The sequence below is a fragment of the Triturus cristatus genome, chromosome 9 (genome assembly GCF_964204655.1).
Source record: "Triturus cristatus chromosome 9, aTriCri1.1, whole genome shotgun sequence".
In the NCBI taxonomy this organism is placed as follows: Eukaryota; Metazoa; Chordata; class Amphibia; order Caudata; family Salamandridae; genus Triturus; species Triturus cristatus.
Window position 1 is genome coordinate 314,471,799 of NC_140592.1, and position 14,640 is coordinate 314,486,438.

General features: G+C 45.2%; 2 protein-coding genes across 6 annotated transcripts in view; one reads left to right on the forward strand and one right to left on the reverse strand.

Annotated features, from left to right (window-relative positions):
- LOC146797824 (galectin-4-like) overlaps nt 1-6,028 on the forward strand; it is a 190,031-nt gene extending 184,003 nt beyond the window's left edge. For all 4 annotated transcript variants that reach the window (XM_085625016.1, XM_085625017.1, XM_085625015.1 and 1 more), the window contains one exon: nt 3,933-6,028. In XM_085625016.1, coding sequence (XP_085481142.1) covers nt 3,933-4,079 — 147 coding nt within the window. In that variant the 3' untranslated portion in view covers nt 4,080-6,028. The remainder of the gene's footprint in view (nt 1-3,932) is intronic.
- Nucleotides 6,029-6,369: 341 nt separating this feature from the next.
- LOC146797825 (galectin-4-like) overlaps nt 6,370-14,640 on the reverse strand; it is a 37,458-nt gene continuing 29,187 nt past the window's right edge. For both annotated transcript variants that reach the window (XM_085625018.1, XM_085625019.1), the window contains exons 4-5: nt 13,378-13,520; nt 6,370-6,738 (exon numbers count right to left, since the gene is read on the reverse strand). In XM_085625018.1, the coding sequence (XP_085481144.1) occupies nt 6,723-6,738; nt 13,378-13,520 (159 nt within the window). In that variant the 3' untranslated portion in view covers nt 6,370-6,722. The remainder of the gene's footprint in view (nt 6,739-13,377; nt 13,521-14,640) is intronic.

Genomic DNA, 14,640 nt, shown 5'->3' on the forward strand with positions numbered 1-14,640 from the left:
CACATCAACCAACTGAGATATCTCATCTGCTATCTCTGTCATCCCAGGGCATCTGCTCTTAACATAGTTAAAGGGTTAGGGTTATTCATGATGGGGGTGATGGTAAGAAAGCTGGGGTGAATAACGCACTGCTTGTGGAGATCTGCGCAGTTTGCTTTTTCCAGGTTAGAAACGATGTTATGACTATGAGACAACTCAGAGGGCTAATGTGACTACTGTAAGCCATAGCACGCAATGTGCAGGTCACAGGTTCAAATCCTAGGAACATATTTAAGCTGGTTTCCACAAATGAATGTCGCAGACAGAGAGAGGGTGTGGCCTAATGGCCAGAGCTGCTGACTTTGGAGCTGGGGAACCACGTTTGAGTCTCGGCGTCAGCTCAACATCCTGTGATTCTGGGCAAATCACTTAAGCTCCTGGTGCCTACCAAAAATGAATGTGTCCTTCTCTAACGTAACTGGTGCTCATGTAAAGCACTCCAATACCATGGGGTCAGGTTAGCGCTATATAAAACCACAAAATAAAAGTGGTAAAATAGTTTAGGCGGTCAATTTCTCACTGCAAAGATGTGCAAGTAAGATGCACGTTTGCATCCCTGCAGTGCTAACCACATCTATAAACTGAGCAAGGATGAATTGAGTGCTACACAGCATCTAATAATAGCTGTTAACATGCAGTTCATGTTATGTTGTGTACATGTTCCACTGGAATACAATGCACCTCATAAGGAGAACCCTCTTTCCAGTATATGTGTAAAGCTTGCCACCCTGCCTTTAGTGTTTATTTACAGGTCTTTTTCTGTGCCATTTGGAGAGTAATTTAATGATCTTCTGTGTGTAAAGTTGATTAATTTCCCAACAAAGAGGATATATCCCTCCCTCCTGTGTGTATGTGGGAAGTCATGACTAGTGGCATGTGTGTGGCAACCGGGTGTTCATGTGTGATATGACTAGACCCACATGTGCTTGCAACGGCGCCCTCCCTCCACCGGATATCATGCCAAATGCAGCACAAGTTGGATGTTCCCTTCCCTGCCAACCTTGTGGATGTAACATTTGTCAGGTTGACCCCTGCCCCCTTACAGAGCCCTGTTGCATGCTTGGAATGGTTGGGGAATCAACATTGATTGATATGTTTGGGAAGTCTGGTTTATCATTCCCAGTGCACATCACTGTGTTCATCTGTTTACTCCCTATTTTTTACTCTGCATGGATCTGTCTGAAAATAGTAGACCCCACTTGGGAAGTCTGACTGGTTTCTGTTGTGATAGATACTCCTATGACCACTTGTCTACCACACGCCCAGTGGAATGGCAGGGGAGATGTGGCCACTGTAATAAATGACAAAGAAACTAAAATATGCTCGAACTGACCTCAGCCACTGATGATCACCCAGGTGGCATTCCAGTCCATCATGTTTAGTTCACTGGGCCACTCTAAACAGAGACCAGCCATGTGCAAATCCCTCCTGGTCCTGCTGCAACAGTAACTGTCCAGCCTAGACTGCCATGCTAGGTCGACTCTCGACAGGTACTCGAGCAATGCCAGACCAGTCCGTGCTCATCTCCGTGCCCTGCACTGGCTGCCCATGGCTGAAAGGGTTAAGTTTAAAGCATTGGTCATTGCCCACAAAGCCCTCCACAACTTGGGTCCCATCTATCTACAGAGGCGGTTTGCCTTTTATGTCCCGACCAGAGCTCTCCGCTCTTCAGCCCTTCTGCTGGCCAAGGTTCCACGTTTCTCCCGGTCCAGGATCGGGAGCAGCTCGCTCGCGGTCAAAGCTGCCGCGGCCTGGAATGCTCTCCCTTTTTTCTTGCGCAACACTAAGGACCCACTTTGTTTTAAACGTCTCCTTAAAACCCATCTGTTTCCATAGCCTCTCACTTTAGTTCTCCTCATTTGGCTTCGCGCTGGGACACTCCTAGGAGTAACTATCGCGCGTTATAAATCTATCTAACATAACATAACATAACTCTTCTTAGGCCTCATCAGAGTGGCATAACTTGAGTAATGTGGCACAGTGAACATAGAAACATCGTCTGGGAATACCCATGGCACTTAGGGTGTGTATCTCAGCAAACAACAAAGTGATGAAAGGAATGCTTGAACAAAACTTTAGTGACTGGTAATCACTCATGGCTGAATTCCAGTCCATCATTTTTACCTCACTGTGCCAGTCTGGACAGAGACCAGCCATATACAAATATGCCTTGTACGTTCTCAAATAGTAACGGGTCAGGCATCCTCCAGATGGAAAATATGCAACCCCAGACCAGTTTCACCCTTTATACACCTTGTTAGTGAGGTATAATTTGAGTCTTGTAGGACAGTGAGCACGGGACCCATATTTGGGCATAGCAGTCACACTGAAGGTGTCTGTTGCAACAAACAACAGTGTGATTGAAGGAATGCTTGAAGGCGTGCCTTCCTGCACATAAACAAATGCCCCTGCAGCACAGGCACCCTTGCAACATGGTGCAAGAGTGCCTGCTCTGACGCTAGGCAGCTTTATTAGTGCCAGCGCTAGGAGAAACGCAGGGGTGCGCCGCATTTTTGTTAAATACGGCACATCCCTGCATTGGAAAAAATGTCAGATCGCAGCGTTACCTATTTTGACGTAACGCGGTCTGACATTTTGTTGTAAATATTCCCCTTTCTGTCCATAATCGGGCACTAAAACCAGTTCTGGAGGCAACATTTAAAATTTACACATTCCTAACTTCAAGAAGTTTGATGAAATTAGCATTTTGTTTTTTTATAAAACAGCTTGTGAGGGGCAAAACATTTGCAAAATTGATTTTTTTTGGGACAAAAACTGCACAAATTGCCTTTACCGACTTGATTTATCAACAAGATAAGTGAATCATCTTTGGGGATTTCTTTCCACTTGTTTTTGTAAAAATACCACAACATGGCTTTTCATGGAAACATTTTGCTGGGGGCTTAATTGGAGGAAAATAATTATTTACTGTTGCAATTTGATGAAGCTCTGTATTTTATCTGGTTCCAACGGTGGAATTAAAAATGTGCACACTCCTAGAATTAGGCTTTTACGTGAAACTGAATGAATACGTTGGTTATAGTACAAATGCAACCAAGGAAAGTGTGATATACCTGCTTCTGTCACTGATAGCGTTGTTGAAAGTGGGACAGATGTGATGAGAAGTGTATTTTCACACTGCCCCCTCCTGCTCCCTTGAGAAAGAGGAAAATGGTGGTAACATACCACTCCATAGCTGCTTCGTAGCACTCTTAGACATTGTAAGCATGCAGTAATGTCAGCACATGTTGGTCTGGAGTTAGTACTGTACATTAAAGGCATTGCAGACAGGGGCAGCTCCTCTTCTATGGCAAATGCAGCAGTCAGAAGAAAAATAAATTGACAATGAACCTTATTTTATTGTCATTTTATCTTTACTCCCAGTCTGCCGAGTCGAGGGGGGGAGGGCAGCGCCAGGCCGCAGCATCACACACCAAGGGGAGGAGGAGTGGTAGGCACAAAAAGTGCACATGCCGATTTGGCCGGCCGTCCACGTCCGGCCATTCTGACATGTGCAATTGGATATCTCCAGGCTGTTCCTTGGAGTTTACTAGTGCACAGGGGTACAGGCTCCCAGTCCCTGCTGGAGCGCAAAGCCGGCCTGCTCCGCCCAATCCCATCGCTTCTCTCATGCTGTAAGAAACAATGGGATTGAGTGGGGTCTGGGAGCTTGTGCCCATGGGAATTGTAGTGACGGGATAGCACGGGAGCAGAGGAGCAGCACGGCATGAGAGCAGAAGATCGTGGCGACCGGCAGAAAAGGTAAGTGGTGAATTTGTAGTTCTGTAGTGAAATAGGGACACATGGCTTCAAGAAAAGGGGGGATCAGCATAAAAAAGTGGTCTCAGAATCTGATGATTCCCAAAATCTCAGTGTCTTGCTTCTCTCTCCAGATGTCTGTACGTTGTGGTAACTCCTGCTTCCAGGTCTATGTGAATGGACAGCACCTCTTCAACTTTGACCATCGCTTCGGGGACTTCCAGAAGATCGACGCAATAGAGATCAATGGAGATGTGGTCCTCTCCTCTGTCCAGCTCTGAGCTTGAATCTCCTAATAGAGAACCTTTTACAAGCCTACTGCACTTTTACATGTTTAGTGTTTGGTGGTAATTGATAATCTTATGATTTCTGGAAGATGTGCTGAATCTAGAATAAAATCATTATTGCAAAATTTCCTATTTCGGAATTCCTATTTCTCCTTCACGAGACAAAAAAAGAGAGGCACAATTCTTAGAGTTTCAGGCCCAAAACTTTAGAATTATTGGAACCAGACCGTAATGGAAGAATCTAACTATCTTGGTTTCAGTAACCACCCCCTACAAATGGAGCTACTCAGAACAGCCTCGTCTAAACCACAGAATTGATATTAGTGAGTGAGGAATATCTGGTAAGGGTCATGCCTGTTGATGATTTAACTACTGCTACTCACAATTCTGGATCTTAAATACAGGTTGTGCAGTGCTTTGAAGTATCCTTGAGGCAAGGTACAGCACTAAAAAACTTCCAAATAAACAGTGATGGTCGGTAATTTGAGCAGGCGAGGGTGGGCCACACAGGAAGGTTCCTGTAGGGGTGGGGCGGCCGCCTCCTCTCATTGGGTGACCTTAGGTCCCGTACTCATCACAGAGTGGCATGGGGTCAGTGGGAGTTACTGACCCCACCCCAGTTTGTGACGAGGTGTCAGTGATAAACACTCAGCTCTGGGCAGTTCAGGGCTTAAAACTGAAGTGTCCATGTCTGAGGCTAGCAGTTATGAGGGGGAGGACCCCAAAACCCTGTGTGGGCTGAGGAGGTCAAGCCCACAGGGCTGTGACATCGTCCCCCAGCAAAGTTCAGCCAAGTCAGGCAGCAGGGGCGTAACACAGGCCCCCGCAGCCCCCGCGGTGCGAGGGGGCCCGAGCTGCAGGGGGCCCCCTCAGCACAGTACTGAGGCCTGAGAGCTCTGGATTAAATCCGGAGCGGGGGGGGGCCCTGTGTACCTCTCAGGGGGGCCCCTTTAACTTTTGTTACGCCACTGTCAGGCATGCACCTGCGCATTTAGCGCATGTATAGCGCCTGCCTGCCTGCCTGATCTGAACTTAAAGAGTGTCTGTCAGGCTGACTTTTGCCCAGCCTGACAAACACTCTTTATGTCTGCAAAAAGGGCAGGGGGGCCGCCGCCCTTTAGAACAGGCTGCTGCTGCAAATAAATACATCACATAAATACACTACATACTGTTGCTATGGGTGAGGCAATTTCATATGTAGATTTGCCTCCACACGGACAACTTCAAGTAATCTCTATCCACTCTAAACCAGGCTCATGCTAAAATACTTGCAAACGTCCAGGTCAGGAGACACAGATAAATGGGAGCTCTTGAGTAAGCTGCCTTTAGGAACAACAGCTATCTGTCTTTTAAGAACACAGCACATGCTCCACTTCCATACCCCTAGGTTTGTTGCCCAGAAACTAGAACTCTCCAGTGGCTCCAGATCATCCAGAACCTCTAAATCCTTACTTCTGAAACCACAGAGAAAACCTACAACCGTTCTTTTTCTGGGATTGCCCCCTGAAATCAGATCGAATCCCTCAACGGTATCCTTCAAGAAAGAAGCCAAAGTACTCCTTCTGAACAAATTTCTTCTTTCAGCCTATGATACCCATCCCGACTCCTCTATTTTACGCATGACTACTGCATACCATCGAACTGGGTGTTTTCTTTTTTTGACTTCTCATTTCTGACACTACCCCCACTTTTCTCGATACAACATGATCCTGCAGTTTTCTTGACTATGTTAAATCTGCTCATATTGGTTCATCTCCTCTGCTCTCTGAACAATGTAAGCTTACCCTTCCTCTCTGATAACTACTTAATCCTGTATTTCCCCCGAATATGAGGTTATTGTTGTTATTGCTCCGCTATCTGTATACCTGTTAAGCGCTCTGATACCCGCAAGGGTCATGTTTGCACTATATAAAACTATCAAAATAAATAAATGGTCTAAACAAGCATGCCAGTGGTTATTTAAAGATGAAGTGAAGCGTACAAGTTTGGAGCTAGTTATTAAGTCTTTGCGTCACCTCTACACACCCATTCCGTGTATTTCTTTCTTCTCCCCTTTTACTTCCATTTTTGTTAGTGCATATTTACTCTTCCTCCACCTGTCCCTCTAACCTAACGCAGAGTTGAGACCCTGATGTATACATCAATCTGGACTACACCATAAACCAGATTGTCCACGTAATGCTGTTGAAGATCCGAGTAACGACACTGAATGCGGCCAGAAAACGTGACACGATGAATGAACAAAGAACAAAAGTAACGCCTGTTTTAAATAAAAGACCACAACTTGTTTTGCTTTATATTGTATTTGTTTGTATAAAAAAAAGGTAATACTATTATATTGGCTGTAATAAAGAGCCTGCCTAGGGAGTTCATACCGTGTGCCGCTCTAGCCAATTGTTCCCTTCCTTCCCCCAGTCTCCAATAATCCAGCCTTCCCTCCTGCCTACCCTACAATTGCCCTATATTCTTTGCATGTCTTGTTCCCCAAGTGAGCTCGGACACCAGGCAGTCAGAGTAAAGCGTGGGTGTTCTATAGACAAGTTCTCTTCCTCTTCTTTCGTTGGGTTTTGGAAACGGAAAATGTATCCAACGATGACCAATCAGCAGCAAGTCACCGACATGATCTGCACAAGACGTTTAGTAACCGTATGGTCTAGAGGAGAAAAATATGAAAAGAAGTACAGTGAAAAGATGATCAAACAAAAAAGAAGAAACAACACTGCAACAGCCTTTGAAAAGAGAGTTGTGCCCACCACCCTGCTCTGGGGGCCAAGTGACCAGCGGACATCAGAGACTTATATTTTATACTGTGTAATAACAACAGGTTAAAGTTCTGTTAGCAGAAGTTCAGACCACTGGTGTGGTGGAGATATGTCCTCCAGGAAATTTGTTTCACTTTCAGACTTCTATGAGGAAGAGGTGTGGTGCAGCGGCCAGGGCAACTGACGCCAGAACCCGGGGCTCGCGGTTCGATCCCCGGTGCCGGCGGTAGATCAGCCCAGCACCATGTGACTCTGGGCAATAGCTCGCTTAATCTTCCCGAGGGCCCCCAGCGCCTTAACACCTTCAGGTAATTGTTCGCGCTTTACAAATACTGGACATTTACATGCCATCATGGAGGAGACATTTCCACCAAAAAAGCTGTTTCCACGGTGCAAGATTACATTTTGGTGGGAGGAGGGACCGTTTGTGGAAAGACTTCCAGTGCCTGTTTTACATGATGTAACGAAATGGAGATGTGCCTCCAAAGTGGTGTTACGCTGTCATTACCCTAATCTCCCCAACATGCAGCAGGGCATGGGTGTGGTGTCTGCCATCATGTTAGGGTCCCTTACGTACTGTGGCATTCTTTCACCAAGATACAGTTGCCAGTCATGGTGGTACTCCATCTTAGATTGGGCTGCTGCTCTGCCAACATTATTGGTGCAGTAGCCGCGGCAGTGGACCAAGAAGTGGAGACAGAGGTTTCTCCAAGGGCAGGACATCCAGTGTAGAGGAAACTTGTATTGCTGTAGTAATCCATTTTTGGTAGATTCCCTATTTCCTGCTTCATTCAGATCAGGCTTAAAACAAAATCGCTGAGTACACAGTGGTGACAGGTAAAAAAAGACACAAAGCTTAAGTTGCATAGATTGTATGGATGATTTTTTTGTAGCATTTCTGGGCCATGCCCTGAGGGACAGTGTTGTCTGAAATACAGTCAAGCATCAGTACCACCCATTCAGCGCAGCAGATCACAAGTAATTTAAAGTGGTGAAACGGCCTCTTCTGCATTGTGTGTATGTTGCTTCTGGGTAAAATGTGCTTTTAAATGTAAGTCTGCAATGCTCACAACATATGTTCCAAAGGAGATTTAGGGGCCGATTACGATGCCTGCTACGGCTCCCACCTTCAGGCAGAGCCTTTGGGGCTGCATCGTAATCGGCCCCGCTGGTTATTATCCGACCACCTAATTATGATCTAGGGGGTCGTAAAGTAACCCCGCCGGTCATTCTGGCTGGCTTCCGATGGGCTATAGGAGCCCGTCGGCCAGTCGGAAGCCTGCTAGTAATCGCAAGGGCGGGTCTTTCTGCCCTTGAGATTACAATGCATGGTCCGACATGGAAACCATGTCAGAAAGCGTGCTAAGGGGCCCCCAGCAGGGCCCCCTTGTGCTTGCGGCCAACAGTTGGGGGCCGAGGGAACACCTATGGTGCCCCTCTGTTGATCCCTGCAACCTGTGACAGGCACGTGGCGGTGCCTGCCATAGGCTGCAGGGATGAACTTCACCTCCCTTTTCTTCATGGGAGCTTGTGTTATAGCCGTACCACGAGCTCCCATTGAGAAAAGGGAGCATGCAACCGAACAGTGTTTGGTCGCATTGTAATGACCTGGCTGGGCCCACCGACCAGAGGTCGGTCGGTCCCTGTATCCGCCCAACATCATAATCGGGCCCTTAGCTTTGAACATACAACCCTTGCATTGCGCAGACCATCATGCACCCCAAAACACACTATCATACTAGTTCCCAAGAGGCCCTCCCATATACTAAACCTACGGTCATGTGTGCGTCAAGCATTCGTCACATATGCCTAATGGACCCTCAAGCACACTAAACATTTACAGGTACATTTACTATTATTTCATGCAATGTGGCGCAGCGAGGGAAATTGCTGGGCAATGTTGCATGAAAGTGAGAGAGCAGAAATGCTCCATATTTACAAAGATATGGAGCATTTCTGCTCTCTCCTTGCGCTGACGCACTGTGTGCTGCCTAGTGCCAATGCTAGGACCCTTGCACCTGAGTGCAAGTGTACCTGTGTTACGGAAAGGTTTGTTTTTGTGCAAGAAGGAACACCTTTCTGTACAAAAACAATCCTCAGAGGCATATACCTCTTTCTGTACAAAAACAATCCTCAGAGGCATATACCTCTTTCTATATGTGTTGTAGAATCCAGCAACATGGAAAGAGAATGCAACGAGGCAAAGCAAAGATAGTTTTCCTTGTTACGCCTCTTTAGGCAGGCACACCACTTTAGCACAAACCCAGGTTTACAAATTTTGGTACATCTGGTCTAGTGTCTAAATATATGGTTGGATGTTTGGGACATCACTCATGTAATGCCAGCCCATGATGTTTAAAGCAAGGAACCACTTCGGGCTGCCTTGTGTTACTTTGCATTTTACCATACCACGCAAAGCTACTTTGTGTGGCTTTGCATGGCCTTGTAAATGGCAAAAAATATTTTGTGTTGGAGCTGTGCCACAAAGTGATGCAACCCAGATGCAAACTCTCAGTAAATCTGGGCCCAAACATCTGATGGGCACTCATCTCTCTAGTGGTGCCACCAGTCTGGATCGCCATTCCAGCTGTCCGCTCTGTGCCTTCAAAGTACCAACATCCTGTCTCTCTCTCTATTGGTCTCTCTGTGGGTGAGTGAGGCTGTTCCAATCTCTCTAGGTGCCCATAGAGCAAGACAAACATCATTGGAATGCCACTCCAGGAGAAGCTGTCCTCATACCCGATGGATGGCCTCTGGTCCCCAAGATTGCTGCAGGTCTGCTGATGTGACCTATTACTAAGCTGCCCAGTCATTTGTTCACGTTGGGGGGCAGCTGCTCAAGGCTTCCAGCCCATAACTCAGGTCACATCATGCATGACTCTAAAACCTCTAGGTTCAGTGCAAATACCCATGGGTTTTGTCACAAAGCACAATCTGCTAAGATAGACAGGGCTGGTCATCAAAAACTAACACCTACAGAAAACAGGCAAAACTATGGGGAAATGTGTTAATTAAAAAAAACACATTGCATGTGTGCTGCAGTGCACATCACACTTCGGTGCATGAAATCCTGGTGCGCTTCCCTCCACATAGGAATTTTTACTGGAAGAGTGTGCTTCTAGCACAGATCCTATGCTAGGCAGAGCTCACTCACCTCTGCACCGTGGTGTGAGGCTGTGCAAGGCCGCCTCGTTTGAATGCCAGCACAAGGGATGACACCAGCCGCAGGCTAATCTCAGTAGATATGGCTCTGTGATTCTTCACACCTTGCACAACACATAACAGCAAATTTGAATCTTGCAATGTGTGAGGAGCCTGTAACTCTTGGCCACAGTGCAAGTTATCGGATAGCTTCTAGTAATCACGGATGCCATGTTCCAGACAGGTGCTTTTTTCCATGTCATTGTTCTCAGGTGTGTTTGTCAAATTGGTTAGTTGACAAGAACTATGACTATAACTTACAGAGTAAAACGGAGTGTTAAAGCAGAGCTCAGATGTGGGAAATTGTGCCTCTGATGAAGTGAAGTCATCTGGTATCCATACAAAAAGTGTCATTGACATAGAGAAGAGAAACACATGGTATGGGAGGTTGGTTCATAAGTCTGGGAGCAGAGTATGTGGGGAAATTAAGTGAGCACGAGCTAGGATTACCCGGTTTCAGCCGCCGTATTTGCAAGCAGTCCCTTTTTAAAAGAAACCTGCATTCACAATGGCCATTTCTCAATTTTTCACATAATTTCTCCTCAAAAAAACTTCTCACTTTTTTAACACCCTCCCTAGATAGCCTTTCCATCCCGATCCGTGCCAAGAAAGAGAATTCCATTTGCAGTTTGCTCACTCTTAATAAGTCAATCAGTATAATATTAATGTCCTATCAGCTTAGGTCTAGTGTCTCAGAACAAACTTCATCCATTTCCTTGCTGTGCTGATATTTTCTTCTTTAAATAGCTTGCATGTAGCATGTATATGGTGTTTCTGTTTGCATGATCCTAGCCAAAAGGCAGTGGAGTGCAGTACATGATCAAAGACAAGCATGAAGTCAACGGGTGATAAGAGGGGTATCTGGTTTGTGGACAATAATTGCATTATGATGTAGCGTTCTTTTGCTAGTTGGTAGTGGTTTAGCTTAGGTTATGCATTGGTTCATAGCAGCTTGATATGACTGTCGGCACGATGATAATTGATGACGGTAATTGTAACTGTGTAAAGCAATAAAAATTATTTTTGCAAAAAAAAAGAAAAATAATGTAGCGTTCTTTAAAGAGATGCAGCTTCAACTTTTTTCTAAATTGGAGCCGCGTTGCAGCAGTCCTGATGCATACAAGGATGATGTTCCAGATCCTGGGTGCATAAATTGAAAAGGGCTGCTGCCTTGTATTTTTTATGTTTACTGTTGTTAGTCTGCTGTCTGATGGACTGTCCTGGCTGCGGTTTGCTGAGAACCACCAGAGAGGGTGAGCTTGTCTTCAAGATAAGTGCGGTTGTTGGTTCTAATGGCTTTGTAAATGATGCAACGAGTTTGGAGAATGGTGCAGGCCACCGAAGGGGAACCGATGGAGTCCCATCAGGAAGGGGGGTGGATGGGTAATGCAGCAAGGCATTAACACCGTTGCATAAGATAATGACCTGTGTGTTGCAGCATGCAACAACATGATTATTTATTAGGGAAAACATTTTTGGTTTGCCAACCATCTATATTGAAGGAATTTAGCATGTTTGTGACAATTAATTTGAAAATTTCACAAACCGATCTCCTTAAATCCAGGAAATGTTAATGCTTAAAATCATCTTCAAAATTTAAAATGTAACCATATATGGTAGTCTGATTGACGTGCTCAGTTTTGGTCACAAGGGAGGAATGTCAGAACACAGCACTGTGTTTTTATGCGGTGTATACTTTTTTACAGAGCAAATATGCTGTTGTGAGATTGTCACTTTGGCTGTTCTGCTAGGTTCCTTTCTATGTGGTTAGAAATAAAAAAGGAAAAATGTGTTCCTGGAGGAGAAAGAGGCACAGAGTGGCTAGGAACGCGCAGTGCTGGACCTTTTCCAGTGCTCAAGAAAAAGGCTTACCAAGAGAAGAGATAGGAGACGATGGAGGAGACTGAGAAAGTGAAAGATTAAAGGGGAAGTTCTGCTGGACACGGGTATGCATGCATTGAACCACAGTGCATCCAACATCCCTCAATCACACAGTCATTTAAATTTTTCAAACGTAACGCCTGCCACCCAACTTTTTTTTCCAACTGAACAGCTGAAAGTTAACTCTTGGCAGCCACCATCTTTCTTTCTCCTTGCTGCTCTCTGGCAAATTTTAAGTGGAAGAGTCACATGTGCTACTGTGTTACATTATGTGGATGTACTGGTGAAAGTACTCCACATTAAGTAATAAAATATTGTACATTTTTTTGAAGGTCACTGATTTTCACTCTACTGCTCTGTGAATCTGTAGTGTGTGCCCAGACCTTTTTCAGTGAGAGTGTCTCATGCTTACCATACTAAGGGGATGATGTACAACGTGATCTGCATGCGCAAACGGGTTCGCAAAATCACTGTTGGCCATGTACAATTCCTAAATAGCGAGTCACAATTTATTTCTGACTCGCTATTTAGGAATTGCGAGTCACAATTAGGAAGGGGCATGCCCTTCCTAATTGTGTCCGCAATGCTATGTGTGAATGTTTTGTGACCGCAATTGCGGTCGCAAAACACTCGCAAATTACTACCCTCTTCAAAAGGGTGGCAATGCAGTCGCAATTCGCAATTTGGAAGGGGTCCCCAGGGGTCCCCTTCCACTTTGTGACTGTCTCTGAAAATATTTATATATATATCAGGCAATGGTTCCGTTAAGGAAAACGGGCTGCATTTAAATATAAAAAAAGCTGCTTTATTAAAAAGCAGTCCCAGACATGGTGGTCTGCTGAGCCCAGCAGGCCACCATCCCTGGAAGGGCTGGCATTCCTAATGGGCTCGCAAATTGCGAGAGGCTCATTATTATTATTGAGCCTCGCAATTCATGACCCCATTGGGAATTGCAAAACAGTGTAATAACACTGTTGTATATTTCATTTAGTGCATCGCAATTTGCGACTCGCAATCAGTCACAAATTGCAAGGCGCTAAATGAAAGGGTCGTGCATCTGGCCCTAAAATCACTACCCTTCCTAGGGCATTGCAGCCCACCTTGAGTCCAGAACTTCTACCACTTTTCAAACTTCTCTTAAATTCTTCCATTCTACCCAAAACCTCTTCCATTCTTCTGTTGACAATAACGCCACTCACATCCAAATCTGCCCCTACTCACCTCCAAAACTGGCTTTACTTCTTCATCGCCAAAACTATATCATCCCTTAAGCTTCCTCTGAAATTACTGTCTTGCAGCCCAAAAACTGTTCAAGCATGCAATGGCATAGTGCTCATTAAATCCTCAAAAAGGTAATTATGCCCCCAAATCTGTCATTCATTTATTCTCAGTTCCTAGGTCATGACTGTAGGTTACAATGCCACCCTATTAGTTCTGTGGTAACTCACCCCTGTTTGGGACCTCCGGCTGCAGTTCCGCCAGTGACAGTAATGGACCGCACACTGACATCTCCCCGTAACTGAAGCCACTGGACACGATCGAGATCAATCTGATGTTTGTAATCTAAGCAGAATTTATCGTCCACCGCCACCTGCAAGAGACAAAATAGGAGTTATCCTTAGGAAAGGGCAAGTAAGCCTTAGAGGCACAGAAACCGAGACCTGTGCCTGGAAGTCGTGCAAGGGATTCATTGTGTGCAGTAAATGAGTCCCTCCTGACATGACATGAGAAGGGGCACTGCTGAGAGAATCATGAGAGATGCTAATATCTGCAAGTATCAGTGCAAGAAATTGGTGGGTGTCAGCTATATAGAAATTGTAACACAGCACGACAACTGGCTTTGGGGTGAAAGGAGAAACCTGAGAAGGAGCAGAATGATCTAAGAGACATGAGCAGAGACCATTTTGGGGAGGGATGAGGTGTGGCAGAATACATTGGTTGTGAAAAAGGAGTCACATGGGGTGGGGGGCTATAGGAGTCCATTTGAAATAAGCATTGCAAGAAGAGAAGAGGTAACCGAGTAGTGGAAGGAAAGACATTAAGATGGCTCTGTTAAAAGAAGTGGCAAATTAGAAGATGGGCTTGTAACGTGACAAGTAAGGAGATGAGATTGTGATGATATGGAAAATAAGGTATAACACCGGAAAAGAAAAGGGAGCATTGCAGTGGAAGACAGGCAACAGGAGAGAGCTCTATTTTAAAAGACGAGACGAGAGGAGGTGAAATACTTAAAAGCAATAAGATATGAGAACAAGACAGCATCAATTGCTGAACTCAAAAACCATAAAGTGATCCAGCCTACTCCAAACATAGAACCTAAGAAAGCATTCAGGGATAACTTGAGCTCTACTCATCATACAGGAATTCTATAAACAGCCAAACTAACCAGACAGCGAATGGTACCCGACACAAAAGCCTTCTTGACCCACAGATATGTGATATATATTTAACTCCATGGGGGCATATTATCAAGACGGGCGATAAAATTAGAAAACTGCCGCTAAAGTGGCGATAATGGGCTTGATAATATGCTCTATGGAATTCCAATTGAAGCCCATGTTAGATGTGAAGGACGTCTAACATGGGCTTCAACTGGAATTCCATAGAGCATATTATCAAGCCCATTATCGCCGCTTTAGCGGCAGTTTTCTGCCGCTAAAGCGGCGATAATTTTATCGCCTGTCTTGTTAATATACCCCCATGTTCTTTAT